The following is a 21,206-nucleotide window of genomic DNA, read 5'->3' on the forward strand; positions in this document are numbered from 1 at the left end:
GGCTGGCTAATTGCTTTGTATGTGGTCAAGAGCGTTTCTTTATCTTTTCCCCAGGTACTGCCAGCAAGGGATTTGAGGATTTTATTACGGCTCTGAATTCTTGGAACAATTGCGGTTGCGTGCGCACCAAAATGTAGATCCTGATCAAACGTCACACCCAAGATTTTGGGGTGTAGAACAGTCGGTAGCGTAGTGCCATCGACGTGGATGTTCAATATGGTCGACATTTGGGGCGTCCATGTTGTAAATAAGGTCGCGGAAGATTTAGTCGGTGGCAATGCCAGGTTTCGCGAGGCGAAAAAACTGGAGAGATCAGGGAGATAGCCGTGTATTTTATTGCATAGCTCATCGATCTTTGGGCCTGGGCCTGTGGCCATTATTGTGCAGTCATCGGCGTAGGAAACGATTGTGACTCCTTCCGGTGGTGAAGGTAGCTTAGATATGTAGAAATTAAACAAAAGCGGGGATAGGACACCACCCTGTGGCACCCCTTGTTTAATTCTCCTTTGTTTTGATGTTTCGTTTCTGAATTGCACCGATGCCTGCCGACCACCCAGATAATTTGCGGGCCACCTTTTAAGACTTGGGGGAAGGGTAGACCCTTCCAGGTCTTGCAGTAACGAGCCATGGTTGACCGTATCAAAAGCTTTTGATAGGTCTAACGCTACGAGTACTGTTCTATGGTGGGGATATTGATTCAAACCGCAATTTATCTGGGTGCCAATGACATTTAGCGCGGAGGTAGTGCTATGGAGTTTTCTGAAGCCATGCTGATGAGGGGCTAGCTGCAAATGTGCTTGGAAATAAGGGAGCAAAATGGCTTCAAGCGTCTTTGCCACTGGCGATAGGAGAGATATCGGACGATATGACTCACCTACGTTAGCTGGTTTCCCAGGCTTTAGTAGCGGGACCACCTTGGCCGTTTTCCATTTCTCGGGTATGACAAAGGTGGAAAGAGACAGGTTGAAGACATGCGCTAAATATTTGAAACCCTCTTACCCTAGGTTTTTAAGCATCGGCATGGCTATGCCGTCTGGGCCCACTGCTTTGGATGGTTTAGCAATGGTCTTATCTTCTTGTTGACTAAATCCGCTCGAATGATGGAATGAGATGCACCCGTATCTACAGTCAGTAAACGTTCCTTTCCATCCACATGTCCTCCGACAGTGAGATTGTTTGACCTTCTTCCAATTTGTGAGATAGAGATTATGGGGCATTCAATTGCGGGAGCCAGCTGTTGCCCCTTTCGGCTGACTCGCTTTAGTTTAACGATTTAGTAGATTTGGAGATTTGCTCATCTCCTTCAACTCTGCGTTTACGTCCACCCACATTATTGGAACTATTAGGACCGGTGCTGCAATGACGTGCAATGTGGCCTGGGTTGTCGCACTTGAAACATTACATAACTCCAGAGTTTTTCTGTTGTGACCCCTTTAGTGCTTCCGAAATTATGTCTACCCAGTCTGGCCTTTCCACTTCCACGCGATGAGCTTTGTACGCTGGCTTACTCAAAAGTGAGGTAGTTTCCTGAGTCAGTGCATGGGATACCGTTTCAGCAATTGTTGGCTTTGGGTTCGCATATGTAGCTCGTTTCGTTTCGACATCCCGTATTCCAATTATAAAGATCTGAATTTTAACCCTCTCGGTGTATTCCACGGGTGCGTCTGCATTTGCGAGATGAGCCAATCTTTCAACATCCAACGCAAACTCCTGCAAGGTAGGTTGGTAGGTTGAACTGGCCGGTCCATGAGGACCTCACATAGACTGATTGAGTCCGTAGTGTTACCAGAAGTTTGTTTTAACGACCAAACTGAAAAACCCTATCAAAAACCAGGACCTATGTTATAAAATAACTCCGTCCTCTTGGCAAATACTAGAAGCTTCCTAGGACTTAAGCCACTTGCTGCTTCTAGATCTGACAGCTGTATCACTCCTAATAGCTGGGGTGTTAGCCTGGCAAGTGCAGGGCACGAGCACAGAACGTGCTCGATCGTTTCCTCCTCCAACCCGCACTTCCTACATCTGCTATCACTGACCAAGCCTAATTTAAAGGCATGTGACGCCAGAAGGCAGTGTCCAGTCAGAATACCCGTCATGAGTCTACAGTCCTCTCTTTTTAATGATAGGAGCAACTGTGTTAGTCTAGGGTTGTAAGACCTACACATAATCTTCGACACTTTACAGCCCCGCGCTTGAACCTACGCCTTTCCCGCTTGGTCGATCATGTGCATCTCTCGCCTTCGCTTAATCTCGCCCAATCTAATTGGGACATCTACGGAGCAAGCTTCAAGGGATGCCCCTTTTTAGCTAGTTCGTCCGTTTTTTCATTCCCATCTATTCCCATATGCCCTGGGACCCATTATAGATGTATGCTTCTCCCTGTCCCGATTCTCTCCAGAGACTGCTTACACTCTAACAGGCATTTAGATGCTGTGCTATGCGAGATTATTGCCTTAATTGCTGCTTGATTGTCAATATAAACGTTAACACGGTTGCAGCTTAAGCTATTCTCTTCCAGGGTTTCTACTGCTTTGGTTGCGGCTAATATTTCCGCTTGGAAAAGGCTACAGTAATCCGGCAGCCTTTAGGATCTGCTTATTTCCGGATCAGCGCAGTATACCGCAGACCCTACTCCTTCCACTACTTTTGAACCATCGGTGTACACATGTTTCGCCTCGTCCGCCATTTGCGCACCCTTGCGCCAACCGTCCACCTCTATTGTGGCTTTAAGATCTCCCTCGAAGCGCAGATAGGGAATCATGTAGTCTGTTCGTCTTGTGATTGATGACGCTATACTCCTATGGCCATATGGTCGGCGCTCAAGCTGCCCGAAGCACCGAGCCTGGTTGCGGTCGTTAACGCCTTGTTCTTTGCTACCAGGTCCACAGGTGGGATGTGCAGAATGGCAGACAGTGCAGCCGTCGGGGTTGTTTTCAGGGCGCTAAGCATCGATAGTCTGCATACCCCCTCTAATGTTTTGAGGTATGTTGTTTTTTGTGTGGCTTTCCAACAAACAAGAACTCTATAGTATAGAATAGGGCTTACAATCGCTTACATTCGCTCGGTTTTGCAACTCAATTTGGTATATCTGTTTTCTATGCTCGCTTCCATAACGTCTCTCGACAGCAGCCATCAACCCCAGCGGGTCAGGGGATCGGAATATACCCGCGGTAGCTATGCCTGTCGTAAGAGGCGACTAAAATACCAGATTCAAGGGGCTGTGTAGCGCAACCCTTCAGGTTGCCAGCGCAATATATAGCTTCTCCAAACCCAATTGTCAACCTCACCTATCCGCGGCGAATCCTGTTTCACTAACAGACGAGGCTCTGGCGACCCCAAGCTCCTCATGGAACTTGGGAGTGGGGAGGGAGGAAATGGCCTGAAGGTTTAATGTGGCCACATAAATCGTTCCCGAGATGGTCAGGCTAGCACCTTAATGGTGCTGTGTTACCGGAGCGTACCGGATCTGTATCCGGCAAAGGACCACATCGATAACACTCTCCAAAGCCTTCGGGGAGCAACCTTATCGCTACAGCAACAACAACAGTAGCCATCAATGCTTCATAACTGTTCCGTTCGTACTCTGGAATCGTCTATAAGATTTCCGCTGCAGGCCCTTTCAATGCCACGAACAGAGCTGCAACTTTAGCTTCAGCATTCCAGTTGTTCACTGCTGCGGTCTTCTCAAAATGTAGCTTAAAGACCTGAAAAGGAACAGAACCGTGCGTAAAATATCAAGAATATACAAATAATGAGTATTATCGATAGATCAACTTTTGAATTTAGTACATATCAACTCATATACTTAAGCAAAATTGTGCAATGTTGAGTAAGCATTTAACTCTAAACCAGTGCACTTAACTAAATAATCATAAACATTAATACATATGTATATGTATCAGTGAATTAAACAAACGCTTTCAAATATAAAAATCAGCAAAATACCAAACGCAACGCATCACATAATCAATCAAACTTTATATGCAACAGCACTAAGCGCATCTACTTTAATATAAATGAATCAACATTAAACGATTAGTAATTCAACATAAACCCGACTTCGCAATTCAAAATCACAAATGACGTTCGACATTTTAGACATACAAGAGCCCAACCAGCATTAATAACACTGACAACATCAGCCGCCGTCGCTTTTGCGTAAAGGCTTAAATGCATTGTAGCTACAACGTTAAGCTACGTTAATTAACAACAAAAAAAATCGACAGATCAAAATCATATTTCTTTTATGCGAAAATTATAAAAATAAAGAAAACGTAACATTTGTGTTTGCAACAACATTGTTGGAAATTATCAGCAAAAATGAAATCGCTTTGGTAAATAGTTCTCAAAATTCAAAAGGAGAAAATTCTATTATTACTAATTTGGTTAAGACAGCATCTTTGATTTGTGAAAATTTTCAAAAGCTATCCAACAAGATGATGAACTAAACAATCTTTTATCTCAACAATCATTCAAAATTTAAAATAAGTTAAAATTCCTTGTTTAAAATTTCAGTATATGGTGTGAATCATCCGGAGATTGTCGTGAACCGTTCGTTCCAAATAATTTACGCAAAATAGCATTTGATAAGTTACATGGGATAGTGCATCCGGGTACTAAAGCTTCTCGCCGTTTAATTATAAAAAAATATATAGATGAATAAAGAAACTAATAGATGATCCAAAGAATGTATTAGTTGTCAAAAATCGAAAGTTTATCAACATACGAAGTCACCAGTTAGTAAAATTTCAATACCTTTTACTATTTCAAAGGGGTATCACTATATTTTGACTATTACCGATAGATTCACACGTTGACCAGAAGCATATGGATTAAGGGAAATTTCTGCAGAAGCAATTGCAAATAAATGTTTACGTGAATATATACCTCGGTTTGGTGTACCTTTAGAAATTACTACTGATCAGGGTGCTCAATTTACTTCAAAATTGTTTACAGAATTAACAAAGTTATTAGGCAGTCATCAAGTTACAACGTCTGCTTATCATCCTCAAGCAAATGGCATTGTAGCGCGATTTCATAGACAATTGAAATATTCTTTAATGGCTACAAATGTAACCAGAGATTGGTATGGTGAGCTACCTCTAATACTGTTAGGATTGCGATCAACATTTAAAGAAGATATTTCTGCTACACCGGCTGAAATGGTTCCTGAACAAAATTTACGGTTGTCTGGTGAGCTTATTGTTACACCATCTGAAAATTAATCGGCAAATGAAATTTTGGGTAAATTACGTGAAAATTTTAGAAATGTTCATTCGAGTTTAAATCATCACAACTTCAATGTTGGTATTTACGTTCTGAGAGATTTACAGACATGTAAATTTGTTTTTGTTCGTTTAATTAATAAGCGTTCTTTACAACAACCACATGAAGGTCCATACAAGGTATTTCAAAAGAACAAGAAGTATTTTAAAATTGAAATTGATAATGAAATTACAACTATTGCGGTTGACAGGCTAAAACCAGCGATTATTTAAACGTTACCTAACAACTCTAACACTTGTCACAATAACATTGGAACGAAAAAGAAAATTACATTTAATTTATTTAATGTTAATTCTCTGGAAGGTCTTTATTAGACTGCTTTGAAAGTACTTCACAATTAAACTTCACTTCGCAACTGATAGCGTGCTTAAGTCAAACTGCTTGCTAACTACTCAGCTTTCGTTGCTCTTATACTCTCGGTTTCCTCGTTCACCCATTTCTACTAAGGTCTAGTAATTTCGTGAACTTCATGCTTAGTTATCAGCTATATACATGTATATTTGTAGTTTGTATCCATATGCGTGTGTATATGTGAGTACTACTTCGGCTGATGATGACATGCGTTTGTGAGTATCTCTCTGCTACCTTGTATGTACGTGTGTACATGATGATTGATTTGTTTTCGTGCGAGTGTAAGAGTGGTAGCTTGCTTTATTGTTGTGGTGCCTTTATTTAATAACCGCTTAGTGATGTATCACTTAGCTATGCTAATTTCGTCACAATATGTTTTATTAATATTTTAATTTTAATACTGATATTTTAATTTTCAAAAATTTTCGAATAATTATTCTATTTTACATCAGCAAGATACATACCTATAATATTTTCTTTTGAATAATTTCGGTTAAAATTTATATTAATAAAAAATAAAGCATTCTACAACTGGCGATCCTACCAGCCAACAATTATTATACTATATACCCCAAATGTCAGTTGCGTGGCATGTCCTCAACAACGTTTTTCAAATCTCGGTCAAAGTATTGTGACGAATATTAGTGACACTAGGTGATACTCGCATCACAGGTCTGATGCTAAGTAAATGAAGCCACAACAACAATAAAGCAGGCAGTCATTTGTATCTACATAAACGAATCAATCATTATGTCTACACATATGTACGTACACGCAGCGGAGAGAGACGGCCAAACACATGCATATATATTTATCTGAGGTACTCCCAAAAGTAGGCAATCGTCTGTGGAAGTATCACTCACATATACACGCGCATATGAGAAGTTATAACGTGCACCAGCTATAACTGGTAGTTTTATAGCTGGTAAACGCGTAGCAAATTCTAGAAATAGAAACGCCTAGAAATATGTCAACGAGGAAATCAAAGTGTATAAAAGCAGCAGCTGAGGCACGACGGATCAGTTTGATTTAAGCACGCTATCTGTCGAGAAGTAGAAGTGTTATTATGAAATACTTTAATAAAGGCTATTTTGCATTATTGAATAGTGGAGTTATTTATTCATTTCATTTATTTGCAGTCAATGGAATAAATCCTTACAGACTAAATATATTAAATAGTTCTTAAATTAAATGTAGAGCTTAAAGTATGAAACTTGTATACATATATGGGCCGAAGAACTTAAAATGCAGAGTTTAAAATAATTAAAAATTTAAACTTGGTAGTGAAAAATCCAAGGAAACCGTAACGCTCAGTGAGTTAAACTCACTTATAGCACAGGCAATAGGAGCATTACAGGCATAATTAGTTCTAAGATTATCACCATAAAAGGGATAGAAATTTCGGAGAGAACGTTGAGGAACATTAAATCGAAACCGCTTCAGCAATACAGGCAGTCAATAAACCCCTTAATAATGTTATAAGCGAAACTTAAGCAGATAATAGATCTACGATCCAACAAGGACTTAAGGTTTAATAGCAAGAGACCAGAAGAATAAGGAGGCATAGGTTCAGAGAAGTTTAAAGGTCGAAGAGCATATTTAAGAAAGATCTTCTGTATACGCTCTATTCTATTTACAGCTGTCTGCTGGCTTGGCCTCAAAATAAAAACTGCATATTCCAAACGCGACCTAACAAAGGCCATGAATAATAACTTGATCATATACGGATCTGAGAATTTTATAGTATTACGCCTAACGAGACCAAGCATAGAATATGATTTAGCAATCATATAGTTTACGTGATTGTTAAACGAGAACTTACTATCAAAGGTAATACCAAGAACTTTAATCTCATTAATACACTGAATCTCACAATTTGAAATTCTGTAAATCGTATGTAATGTACTAGTTGTTTTCGCATAAGTTATGTGGAAACATTTGGCGGGGTTCCAGGAAAGATAAGATTCCTCGCACCAGTGATAGAGTTTCTTAATGTCATTTTGTAATCTTGAGGCATCATCTGCCCCTTAATTGCTGAGAATAGCTTCAGCGTGAAGCAAACATTTGGCGAACGAGAAGCAACTACTAATGTCGTTGATAAAAATAATAAAAAATAATGGTCCGAATATACTAACCTGGGGTACACCGGAAGTGGCAACAAAAGGCCCGAAGGATACACCATCAATATTAACAACACATTGCCTGTTAAATATATAAGAGGCAATCCATTGCAGAAACGAGGAATGAAAGCCAAGAAAAGCTAATTTTCCTAGTAAAACTCTAGGAGAAACTCTATCAAAAGCTTTAGAGAAATCTGTGTAGATGCAATCCACTTGAAACCCAGCAGAAAATGACTATACAATAGTCACTAAAGATAGCAAGTTTAGAAACAGTTGATCTGCCAGCGACAAATCCATGTTGATAGGGAGAAATGAGAGATTTAACAGCAAAACTTAGCTTTGCATTGACGGCATGCTCAAAAATCTTGGAAATAGTAGACAGCTTGGATATGGGCCTGTAGTTGCGGGCATCGTTCTTGTTACCACTTTTAAAGACTGGGTAATGGAAGTTATTTTCCAATCATTAATGAACGTCCCAGAAGACAAGGATTTATTGAAGATCAGTCTTAACGGATATATTATAGCTGGACAGCACTTTAGCACTATAGGGTACAAGCTATCAGCATCAGACGGATAGGAGGATTTTAATTTAATAATGGCTTTACTAATATCCTCGGAAGAGAGACATAGCGATCCAAAGTTAACAGCACAGTCCTGACTCTTCGGAAATTCAAATATTTGATTACTATTATCTTCTGGGTAAAAATTCGATTTGAACAACTCCGCAAATAAATTGGCTGTTTCAGTTGGAGAATTCGCACAATTATCATCGAGAAAAACACCTGTTGGGACACTGGCGCAGCATTTTTTTACTTTATATAATTCCAGAAGGATTTCGGGTTCGATTTAATGTTCGACTCAATGTTACGAATGTAATTGGTGTATGGATACTTATGCAAATTGTTGAAACTCCTAAGATAAAACTTGTATTTAGTAAATAAAATTAAAGAAAAAAAACTTTTTTAAAAATAAGCTTTTATTATTTTGGTTAATAAAATTAACTAAAAAGTAAACAATAAATTGACTCTAAAGAAATATAACACTTTATAAGTTCATTGTAAGCTTAAACGATAATTAGGCTTTTTCGTCTGCGACAAAAAAATTCTATATTGTACATAATTATATATTTTTAACATTAAAACTTTACACCTAAATTATTAAATCTTACAGTTTATATCACAGTCCTAATTGTTCTAATAAAAAACGTGTTAAATTTTGATGGTATAATTAAGAACATTTAGGATCTCATTTTCTTGCTATCGCAATGTAACACGCTTTTATTAGAACAATTAGGACTGTGATATAAACTGTAAGATTTAATAATTTAGGTGTAAAGTTTTAATGTTAAAAATATATAATTATGTACAATATAGAATTTTTTTGTCGCAGACGAAAAAGCATAATTATCGTTTAAGCTTACAATGAACTTATAAAGTGTTATATTTCTTTAGAGTCAATTTATTGTTTACTTTTTAGTTAATTTTATTAACCAAAATAATAAAAGCTTATTTTTAAAAAAGTTTTTTTTTCTTTAATTTTATTTTTTACTTTTTAGTTCGTTTTATTAACAAGTAATAGAAGCTTGTTCTTAGAAAAGCTTTAAATATAAGTAAAGGAGGTGAAACAAAAACACATATTTCAGTTACATCTGCGTATAATCAGAAAGGATATAATATAGAGACATTGCATAGACGAAAAATCGTGTGAGGCAAGCTTCTCAAAATTCTAGTAGGTCACATTGACCACTTACCACAGCAGAATTTGTTAAACTACCACTGTCTGTATTTGTTATTTAATAATTATTTGTACAGTTTTTATTCAGCTAATATGTTCAGAATTTTAACTTTTACTCACTAAAACTCCAATCAGTGTATTTCTGTGCTTAAATTATGTTAAAAATTGTGTTAAAGTTTTTGGTGTGGTGAAAGTGACCTACTAGAATTTTGTTATCCACCGAAGTTCGCGCATGCAATATCTTTATATTCAAAAATTTTTGATATAATGCGGATTGGAATTTATTAGTACACATTTTATGCGCAGCAACTTCAGCGGTGTATTCAAAGTTTAAAGCATAGTAAATATAAGTATTGAAGTCATGAGCCTGGGCTTTCGCGCAATTTTAGTGATGTAAATTGCATGGCGCCAGCGCCAATGCGGTGCCAGCTCAATGGTAGCTCATTGACGAAATGACTCCAAGCGAATTTTTGACGCTACTTAGTAGTGAGTGCGTAGTACATTTTACTTGCGCTATTGAGTGAAACGACTTTTGTGTGTCAGGCACGAGTTTGGTGTTATTGGCGCTACTGGCAATGATGACACTGAGCTGTTGACGGTAGCGCTGGTAGTTCAGATTTTGAATCAGAGAAAGAATTGATGATCCGTGTAAATTATTATGGCTTTGGCCGTGTAAATTATTATGGTGTATTTGTATATTTTAGATTTAATGCACAATTAATATATGTGTGTTTGAGCGGCCAAATAATAACAGTAGTATTGCTAAAGTGCTGCTTAGTTGATGGAATGTCGCTAATTTCCTAGCGATGATCAGCAGATTGTCAATATTTCATTCAACGGACGCGCGAAATTGCCACATCTGCTCAAATTTTCCAAGATTTTCCATTCTTGCTTTAACTTAAGCTGTTATGCCAATATTTTTCAGCCAGCTTTTTTCAAATAGGTAATTTTTCCAAAAGCAAAATAAATTACAGAAAAGATTACAGAGTTAAACAGCCTTGAAAATTCAGCTATGTTGGTTATACACAGAAATACAACAGAGGGTTGTGTCTCCGCTTTTCGCAAGCGTTGAGATTCACCACGCGTGACACGCGTGATTCACCACGTCCAAATATCACAATCCAAGGATAGGTACCGGCGGGTTTGTATGGGACTTAGGCTGTTATGCCAAAGTAAATACAAATCTTTACCGATAACTGTGTTATCGATTAATTTATCGAATTTTAACAAAGTAATATTGCATTGCCATCGGAGTTATACATGTGTGCAAAATTTCAGCTCAATCGGACACCGGGAAGTGTATCAAATTTAACTTGCAAGTTTCCATTACAGACAACAAAAGTGAAACTAAATAAAAGCTTATAAAAAACAAATGATTCTTTGTGTTCTTGAATTTTTTAAGGTATTTGTTCCTAAGATTCTTCAATTTCTCTAAATCTCTTGAATACCATGGCAATTTATAGGGTATTTTTCTTTTAAGCGGAATCCAATCCAAGCAGTGGTTGTATAAAATAGTTTAAAAGTGCGGAAACTATTAGCGCTATCAAGTCCCTCAAGTAGCTCCTCCCAGTTTATTTGAAATAAGCAATCATCAAAACCGGAGAAATCAAATGAATTAAAATTGAAAGAAACACTGCTTTCAAAATTCTCCGAAGCAAAACAATAAAAATTAACTGTAGTAATCAGAGGCAAATGATGTCTGTCACTAGTCGTAATAGGGTTCATGCACTCCCTTACTTCACAATTAATATTATCACTTATAAATACAAGATCCAAAAGTCTGTTTAGAGAATTAACATTATTGTTAATTTGAAATAAATTTAGGCTCAATAAATTATCAATGAGGTACAATTCATGACTTCCAGAAAGATTAGGAGGCGTAAGGTCGTTATTAGATAAACTGGGTGACCAATTGACATTACATAGGTTAAAATCACCTAGCACACAGATATGGTTATCACTTAAATCACTTAAAGCTAAAGAACCAATATTGTCTGCGTGAGCCTTGTATAACTCAAGTTCGCTCGAAGGTGGTACATATGATGCCATAACATACAGAGAACCTTGCGAGGTGGTGCCAGTTAAGCAAACGCAGATCTGGTCCAGCAAAGAATCATCAATTTTTAGTTGCACCAAAAGAGCCCGTATTTCACGTTTGACGGCAATTAAAACACCACCGCCTTGATTGAGGCCAGTTTTTCTGCATCACGATCCTTGCGAAATACATTAAAAAGGTTGGAGTCAAAAAAACTCAGAATCAAAAAATTTTTCATTAATGTATGTTTGTTTAATGGTGTGTTCTGTTTATACTTATATTAAGAATTCATGAGCTTAACACCGGCTTATAATAATTGAATTTCAATTATTATGTTTTTTCTAAGAGAAACTGAAAAGAAAGAAACATTTACTGGCATATTGCGATGGACCATTTCGAAAACCGCCAACGTAATCATCATCAGGCAATTTTGTAATGTTATCAAAGGTTTCACCGGGATTCGAACCGTGAATCACATGGTGAAACTGCAGTAGCCTTTAACCACTAGGCCATCCTGCTGGTATTTGTTTTCATGCTTAATTCAGGTTTTCTCATTTCTACACTAACAACACAATTGAGACATTCTGTCTCTATATTGATTTGTGTGCCGTGTAGATTTGTTTTTGTAAAGTTCTTCTTCGTTGCGAATGAGAAGCTTTGTCAACTCGGGCTCAGTTGTACATATTTATGTATGTTTGTTTAATGGTGTGTTCTGTTTATACTTATATTAAGAATTCATGAGCTTAACACCGGCTTATAATAATTGAATTTCAATTATTATGTTTTTTCTAAGAGAAACTGAAAAGAAAGAAACATTTACTGGCATATTGCGATGGACCATTTCGAAAACCGCCAACGTAATCATCATCAGGCAATTTTGTAATGTTATCAAAGGTTTCACCGGGATTCGAACCGTGAATCACATGGTGAAACTGCAGTTGTTAGTGTAGAAATGAGAAAACCTGAATTAAGCATGAAAACAAATACCAGCAGGATGGCCTAGTGGTTAAAGGCTACTGCAGTTTCACCATGTGATTCACGGTTCGAATCCCGGTGAAACCTTTGATAACATTACAAAATTGCCTGATGATGATTACGTTGGCGGTTTTCGAAATGGTCCATCGCAATATGCCAGTAAATGTTTCTTTCTTTTCAGTTTCTCTTAGAAAAAACATAATAATTGAAATTCAATTATTATAAGCCGGTGTTAAGCTCATGAATTCTTAATATAAGTATAAACAGAACACACCATTAAACAAACATACATAAATATGTACAACTGAGCCCGAGTTGACAAAGCTTCTCATTCGCAACGAAGAAGAACTTTACAAAAACAAATCTACACGGCACACAAATCAATATAGAGACAGAATGTCTCAATTGTGTTGTTAGTGTAGAAATGAGAAAACCTGAATTAAGCATGAAAACAAATACCAGCAGGATGGCCTAGTGGTTAAAGGCTACTGCAGTTTCACCATGTGATTCACGGTTCGAATCCCGGTGAAACCTTTGATAACATTACAAAATTGCCTGATGATGATTACGTTGGCGGTTTTCGAAATGGTCCATCGCAATATGCCAGTAAATGTTTCTTTCTTTTCAGTTTCTCTTAGAAAAAACATAATAATTGAAATTCAATTATTATAAGCCGGTGTTAAGCTCATGAATTCTTAATTTTTCATTAATCCATGTTTCCCCGAATACGAAGATGTCATAATCTATGTGCGCACTAAACTTGTACACCAGGTATGCTTTGGTCCTCATGTCAGACAGATTTTGATTATAAATTGATATTTTTAATAGGGGGAAGTCACGCCTTACTACCTCCGTAGCGGCTTCCGATGAGCCCTTCGAAAAAACTGATAAGGTTTTACCACGACGTTCACCGGCCAAAGATCTGAGTATAACCACTTCTCATACGACGACTCAGGAACACTCAACTTGAAACTCACTCGAGTCAGAGTAGACAGCGAAACATATTTTTTAACCAGTTTGGCACATGATAGAAATTTCGCCTCTATCTTTGTTTGCCTAGCCACATTATCTATAATATTAACCTCTGACACAGATGGTGAAAAAGAGGAAATATGAAGCCATTTATAGCGATCGACAACATCAAGGTCAGTGCAAACACTAGTACCAATAATGCGAGCCTGATTGTTATTATTATTATTCCTGCGCCCACTACGCATCACCTCAGTCAACTGCCCATTTTCATTATCAACAATTTCAACAGCATCAACAATAGGCTCGTGGGTTGAAGTATTGTTATTGTATGGCGGGATGGGTCTAATGTTGTCATTCACCGTGACTGCATTATTACTAATATTAACACCTTCAGGCATTGAACCTGTACCAGCGTCATGATCACCATTGTCGTTTAGAATTTTATGTTCATTTTTATCTTTATTTAAATTTTTATTTCTTTGATTCCTTTTATTTCGCACTGTTTTCCATTCGTTTCAGTTACCGGATTTACCAACAGTAACCGGAGTAGGCGACGTAAGTTGCGTAGCAGCCGCATTAACAATAGGCACCGCACTTGAAGAGGTAGCAACAGCAGCAGCATCATGAGGCAGAATATTCGACGGTGGATGTGCATAGGAAGCAGTATCAGTCTGGTTGTATAGTCTCTCGACGGCTCTAGCAACGCCGTCGGCAGAGCCAGACGCAGGTGAAGTATAAGCAACAGCAGCATTATTAGGCATCAGTGTCGACGGTGGATGAACAGTACTATCGACAGAGCCACTAGCGACTGTTGACACGCAAGAAGAAGCTGACTGCTTTGATGTAGACAAGTTGCTGTTTACACAGCACAATTTCTCAAATTTCGTGAGCAAATGAGACAAAATAGAATTGTTCTCAGTGAGCTTACAATGCAAGTCACGAACCTCAGCTTGAAGATAATCTGTTTTTTCTCGTAAGCACTCATTATCTTTATGCAAAACAGTCATAGCAAAAAGCAATTGAGAGTTAAAAATGTTCAACTCAGCAAAATTATCATTAGCAGTTAGCGGATTAGCCATTTGCACTAGAGTAGCTTTTTGTTGTTGTAACGAAGAGTTATGTGAAGCAAAATTATCATTAGCTGATAGCGGATTAGGCATTTGCACTAGAGTAGCTTGTTGTTGTTGTAAAGAAGAGTTATATGAAGTGATGCCCCTGCCCCCGTCTTCTTCTCCCCTCTTTTCCGGCAGCAAATGTGTAGGTCAGGGAAACAGACTCTTAGTCCCTACCTCCCTTTGCACCGTTGACAGCACAGAATATATACGTTTGCGACATCCGCCCAATGCAGCTCCTGCCATGGACGGTGCCACTTTCCTAGATGTTCTGGTCTACGCGACGGCAACCTCCGACGGGTTTCATTGCGCCATGTTGCCAGGCCGCATACCCAAATACAGCGGGTATCCCAATGCCTACCCAAGGACGTCTAGTCCCAGGGCCTCAACAGCAATCGCGTACTGGCCTTCCACAGCCCAGGCGTAGTCACCCGTCACTTACTCCCAGAGTGTCGGCGTATCCCCCTATGCACTTCAGAATTCTGCATTTAAACTGTAATGGGTTAACTGGGAAGATCACGGAGATAGTCGACTTCATGAAGCGGCACAACATCCGCATTGCTGTGATTCAAGAGACTAAACTCACAGCAAGATCTGCATTGCAGACCTGTTCTGGGTATAATGTCCACAGAAAAGATCGCGAGAGCGGAAATGGAGGCGGTCTCGCGTTTATCATACACCATACTGTGCATTATCATATATTTGATCCCGACATCGACCGCAGGGACAGTGTCTTAGAACGTCAAGGATTATCTGTCCGGTCGGGCGATGCAAATCTAGAAATCATCAACATCTACATCCCTCCTGTCACCTGTTGCCCCAGTGGATACCGCCCTGATATCAGCTGCGTACTCACTGAAAACAATCGCATTATATTAGGCGATTTCAATGCCCATCACGATCTATGGCATTCAAACTTGCGGGTGGACAGTAGGGGTGAGATGTTAGCGGATCAAATAGAAGAAACGACGTTCTGCACTATAAACCGAGACGCCCCCACACGTATGGTAGGAAGCTGTCACAGTTCGCCGGATATTTCAATCGTGAGCGCCGAACTCGTAAACTGCGTCAACTGGCATCCGACCACCTGCCTATACTTATTTCGCTCGAGCGTCCCGCCGACTTCATCGTCGCAGAAAAATGCACTTTCATTAACTTTAAAAAAGGAAAGTGGGACGAATACAAATCCTTTACAGACAACCGCTTTGCTGTCCTCCCTATCCCAACTGATGCCCGTCAAGGGGAGCGTGCTTTCCGCAAGGTCATTGAATCCGCCTCTGCTCGTTTCATTCCCGCCGGGAGAATTCCCGAAATTCTGCCCCGCTTCCCGGCAGAGGCCGCAAGTTTAGCGAGAGAACGTGACCTTATAAGACAGCTCGATCCCGGCGACCCCTATTTAAGGGATATAAACCAACGCATCAGATTGCTTGTGGATGAACACAAGCGGGCGAAATGGGAGGAGCACCTAAGAGGTTGTAACCTCTCTGCCGGTGTAGGTAAACTTTGGTCCACTGTAAAGTCCCTATCGAATCCGTCTAGGCACAATAATAAAGTTTCCATCGACTTTGGCGACAAAGTGCTGTGGGATGCGAAAAAATGCGCGAGCGCTTTCTGCCTACAATACATAATGCATTCTACGGTCGACAAAAATAGATGCAAGGCCAACAGACACGCACGTAAACATAAGTTCAGCGCGTCACCAATTACCATCACCGCCAAAGAGGTTGAGGATGCCATCGGTCATGCTAAACCATCCAAAGCAGTGGGCCCAGACGGCATAGCCATGCCGATGCTTAAAAGCCTAGGGAAATAGGGTTTCAAATATTTAGCACATGTCTTCAACCTGTCTCTTTCCACCTTTGTCATACCCGAAAAATGGAAAATGGCCAAGGTGGTCCCGCTACTAAAGCCTGGGAAACCAGCTAACATAGGAGACCCATATCGCCCGATATCTCTCCTATCGCCAGTAGCCAAGACGCTTGAAGCCATTTAGCTCCCCCACTTCAAAGCAAATTTGCAGCTAGCCTGTCATCAGCATGGCTTTAGAAAACTCCATAGCACCACCACCGCGCTAAATGCCATTAACACCCAGATAAATTGTGGTTTAAATCAGAAGCCCCGCCATATAACAGTACTCGTAGCGCTAGAGCTATCAAAAGCTTTTGATACGATCAACCATGGCACGTAACTGCAAGACTTGGAAGGGTCTACCCTTCCCCCATGTCTTAAAAGGTGGACCGGAAATTATCTGGGTGGTCGGCAGGCATCGGTGCAATTCAGAAACGAAATATCAAAGCCAAGAAGAATTAAACAAGGGGTACCTCAGGGTGGTGTCCTATCCCCACTTTTGTTTAATTTTTACATTCGAAAACTACCTTCGCCACCAAAAGGAGTTACTATCGGTGCTTACGCCGATGACTGCACAATAATGGCCACAGGCCCGGGCCCAAAGATCCATGAGCTTTGCAACAGAATAAACGGCTACCTCCCTGATCTCTCCAGTTTTTTCGCCTCGCGAAACCTGGCATTATCACCGACTCAATCATCCGCGACCCTATTTACAACTAGGACGTCCCAAATGTCGACCATTTTGAACATCCACGTCGATGGCGCTACGCTACCGACTGTCCTACACCCCAAAGTCTTGGGTGTGACGTTTGATCAGGATCTACATTTTGGTGAGCACGCAGCCGCAGTTGTTCCGAAAATCCAGAGCCGTAATAAAATCCTCAAATCCCTTGCTGGCAGTACTTGGGGAAAAGAAAAGAAACGCTCATTACCACATACAAAACAATTGGCCAGCCGTTTGCGTGCTACGCGTCCCCTATATGGTCGCCAAGCGTAAAAACTACCCACTGGAAGAAGCTACAGGCCTGCCAAAATACTGCGCTCAGAACCGCCACGGGCTATCGTCTTATGTCCCCAGAACACCTGTAGATGGTGAATGAGGCGAGAATACTCCCCATCAGGGAGAGAAATGAGATGCTAACCAAACAGTTCCTGTTGAATACTCAGAAACCTGGGCATCCCAACCGACATCTGATTGATGAGCCAGCACCGCCTAGGGACTTAAGGAGTCATCTCCGTAAGCATTTTGAGGAAATACGGCACCTGAGAACTCAGCCGTATGAAGCAAAAAAACACAAGCAGGTCCTTGGTGAACTCCACAAACAGGCGTCGGACCTTTATGCCGGGAATTGCCCGGTGAATCCAGTACTCGGGGAACAGTACCCAAAACTTGCGGAAGAGGAACGCATACTCCTCAGGGAAACGCGAGTCACTCTGGCTCAACTTCGTTCTGGATACTGTAACAGGTTAAACTCTTACATATCCAGAATCAACCCCGGCATACAAAATGTATGCCACGCTTGCAATGTGTCCCCACATGACACCCACCATCTCTTTAATTGTAATGTGGAACCAATTCCTCGTAACACCCCTTTCATTATGGTCCACCCCTGTCGAAACAGCAAGATTCCTTGGACTCCCGTTAGAGGATATTGATGACAATTTGTGATCGGTCGCGGCGATCGGTGGGGCGAAACATTGCTACAACAACAACATGAAGTAATAGACTCATCTTGTTGAGATGGAGCACACAAACCACAAATGTAAATATTCTCAGCATTGTTTAGATGGTTTAGGTCGGCAGGCGAGCTACCAACAACACAACTCATATTGTAAATTTCTCTGCAATTTTCACATTGCGCCGAGGTTTGGGCGCGATCCGCTCTATGGCCACAAAAACAAGGCATAATATTGCAATTAATTAACTATGATAAACATAGAAAAACTAAGAAAGTCAATGTCTCTATCACAATTTTAAATTGTAATCTTAATTGTTAAGCGACACTTGACAAAAGCACAAGTTTAAAGAAAACACTAGAGCGCAGCAAAAACACGTCTGTTCGCGTCAATCACTCATACCAAATCGTATTCAACAGTTTAGTGATTCGAACGTTAGTAGAAAGTTGCAAATAAGAGGGATTACCCTGAATTCGTTACAGTATCTTTGATTTATTTCAAAAATATGTACGAAAAATTGGCATGATTTTTTTGTCACTCGTTAAAACTTTTGTTTACGAATAGATTTGTGATGAAAAAAGGCGATTTCGAAACATAAATTACGTATCGAATCTTGTCCATCAGTTTTGAATAATTTCGCTCGCTTTCCATTATGCTGTCATTATCACCATCTGATGTATAATTTGACACTGCGAAAGATAGAGTATGACAGAGGACGATCGCACTGACATTTTTTGTATTCACAAGTTTCGGTGTTAATGACACTTGAGTGTTTGGCATTAGAGATATACGCCGCCGATAAACGCCGCCGCCGCCGCCGATTAGCGTGCTTTTTTGCACGCCGCCGCCGGTTGTCAAAATTATCGGCGCGGCGGCGGCGTTCGGCGCATTACTATATTTTATACTCATTTAAGACTGTCTAGGCCATTTATTGTTCATCTCGAAAATTGGTCCGATATAGTCGAAAGGGGTATCAAGGGATGCGTATCACTGCCAGTTATAAAAATCCTATTGCGAAATTTAATACTTACTAACCGGTCAAAAGTTATTTGAGAAAACAGGCGCTTTCAATCCCGGATTTCGCATTACCGAATTCACCAAGTTATTAAAACAAAACACTTAAAGAAAAGTTATATATAATACATTTAAAAGCTTACCATGTCTCAAAATGTAGAACACATTTTCAAAATGTCCTCAAGTCAATTTTGTATCCCGAGTGGCCGAAAGAGTAAGGGAAATAAGTGATTAACAATCCTTTAGTATGCTCCAGTGGTTTGAATTCTCCTTTGAAATGATTCTTGGCTCATAGTTAAGTTGTATATATCTTCAACATGTAACAGAAGGGTTGGAAAAATCACTTTATTTGCTTAACTATAAAATAGCGTTTCAAATTTTAATTTTGATTTTCACACTTCATCATTCGACACCCAAGTCTCCCGGTTTGACATTTCCTAAAGTTGGTGGCCCTATCCCCAACCAGTCCTTGGAGTGAATCTAATTGATTATAGCCTATCAACCAAGTTTAAATATCACCTACACGTTACGGCTGCTGTTACAAATGTGGATACAAGCACATATATTTACCAGGTAAGGCTTTGTCCTTCGCAAGAACACTCAAAGTGGTGAAGCAAAAGCTTTCTCAGGACAGTCGAACAGATGACCTTGTGTTCTGCTACCCTAACGTAGGGGAAAGTCGAGCTAGTCTGAAAACTGAAAGCGGTTATCCATAATGAGCTCTTATAACATAAGGCCGGAAATGAAGACTATTAAGTAAATTTATCGAACACAAACGTATGCAAATTTTGGTCTACATTTTACAACTTTTATCCACGGTCCTTGCAAGTTTAAATTATGTAGATGCGCCAAGGATTATACGATTTTCGCCCATGAGTTATGCAATGATATCCACTTAGACTGCTTATGAATAGTTACTTCCTAATGTTTCAAGGTGTTTTTTTGGTGTAGCTCGGAAGCATAGCACGACAAAAACATCCGTCAGAAAATCTTCGGAGCTACACCTAGAGCTCCTAGAAAAGTGAAGTCGACGAAGGTATGAGTTAGAAGTCGCAGTTCTATAGCTTCTGTGCTGGCATATTGTATAAGGGCCAGGATGCGTGGTAGCGACTGGTGGTCGGGATTGCCACTGTTCGCACGTCGGGAATTGTAGCTCTTAAAAAGAGCCAATTGAAGCATTGATGCTAATCGTTAAAACTGTGCCACGAGAGTCATGACTTTTAATAGACTATCAATAGCAACCGTAAGTCGCCTTTGTGCGTAACCAACAAGGAGCCACAAATGATTTAAAGACATCGTGCCGACGACGGGTATTATAGTCAGCCCAGAACATTTTCTTCAGTGAAACTACGTTATAAAAGTGTTACCATATTAAGTATTTCTCCCTCTCTGGAAGAAAATTTTCTGAACGATCCGCGAGAAGCAAAAACCGCGGATCTTTTCGAAATGGTCGAAACGTCGATTTCCTTAAATACATATAAACAAAACTTTTCCAAATATTTTTCTTTTAAATTTTCGCTTTACAAGCCATGCGCAAGTTAATGATGTTGTTCCAGATCGTCAAACATACCATTGACGTCAGTAGTATGTTTCCATATTCATTAGTTGTGGACAATGTGATACTCTGAAGTCCAGCCATTCAATTCAGAGGTTTACGCCGATCACTTTGTCGACGCGCCGAACACGCCGCCGCCGCCGGTATATAATAGAGGCTACGCCGTCGCCGCCGATTAAGTGACCGGCGTAAACCTCTATTTGGCATAGCAGTAAAGTGGGGAAAACGACGATGTAAAAAAAAACAGGTCAGTTACGTGGTATGTTATTACAAGAAAACAAATAAGTTTATCATACCGATTATTTTATATCCTGAAAGGTTTCATTGAGACGAAAAAATCAAGGTATAGAATATAAAAAAACTACAAGCGTAGTATTCAGCACGTAAAGTTGAAATGTCAGTTGCGTGGTATGCATTTGTATGTTAGTTACGTGGCAAAATTATATAATTATTTTGCATCTGAAGTGAAACAACAGATGCCGTTCGGAGTCGGCATAAAACACGTAGGTCCCATCCGGCCAATTTGT

At 39.8% G+C, this 21,206-nt stretch overlaps 1 protein-coding gene across 1 annotated transcript in view; it reads left to right on the forward strand.

Moving 5' to 3' along the window:
* The window catches only part of LOC137248422 (zinc finger protein 91-like), a 194,699-nt gene that overhangs the window by 83,661 nt on the left and 89,832 nt on the right, over positions 1-21,206 (forward strand). The window contains exon 9 of the mRNA XM_067779360.1: positions 4,822-5,193. Within this exon, the coding sequence (XP_067635461.1) occupies positions 4,822-5,193 (372 nt within the window). The remainder of the gene's footprint in view (positions 1-4,821; positions 5,194-21,206) is intronic.

Source organism: Eurosta solidaginis, chromosome 4 (genome assembly GCF_040869045.1).
Source record: "Eurosta solidaginis isolate ZX-2024a chromosome 4, ASM4086904v1, whole genome shotgun sequence".
Classification (NCBI taxonomy): domain Eukaryota; kingdom Metazoa; phylum Arthropoda; class Insecta; order Diptera; family Tephritidae; genus Eurosta; species Eurosta solidaginis.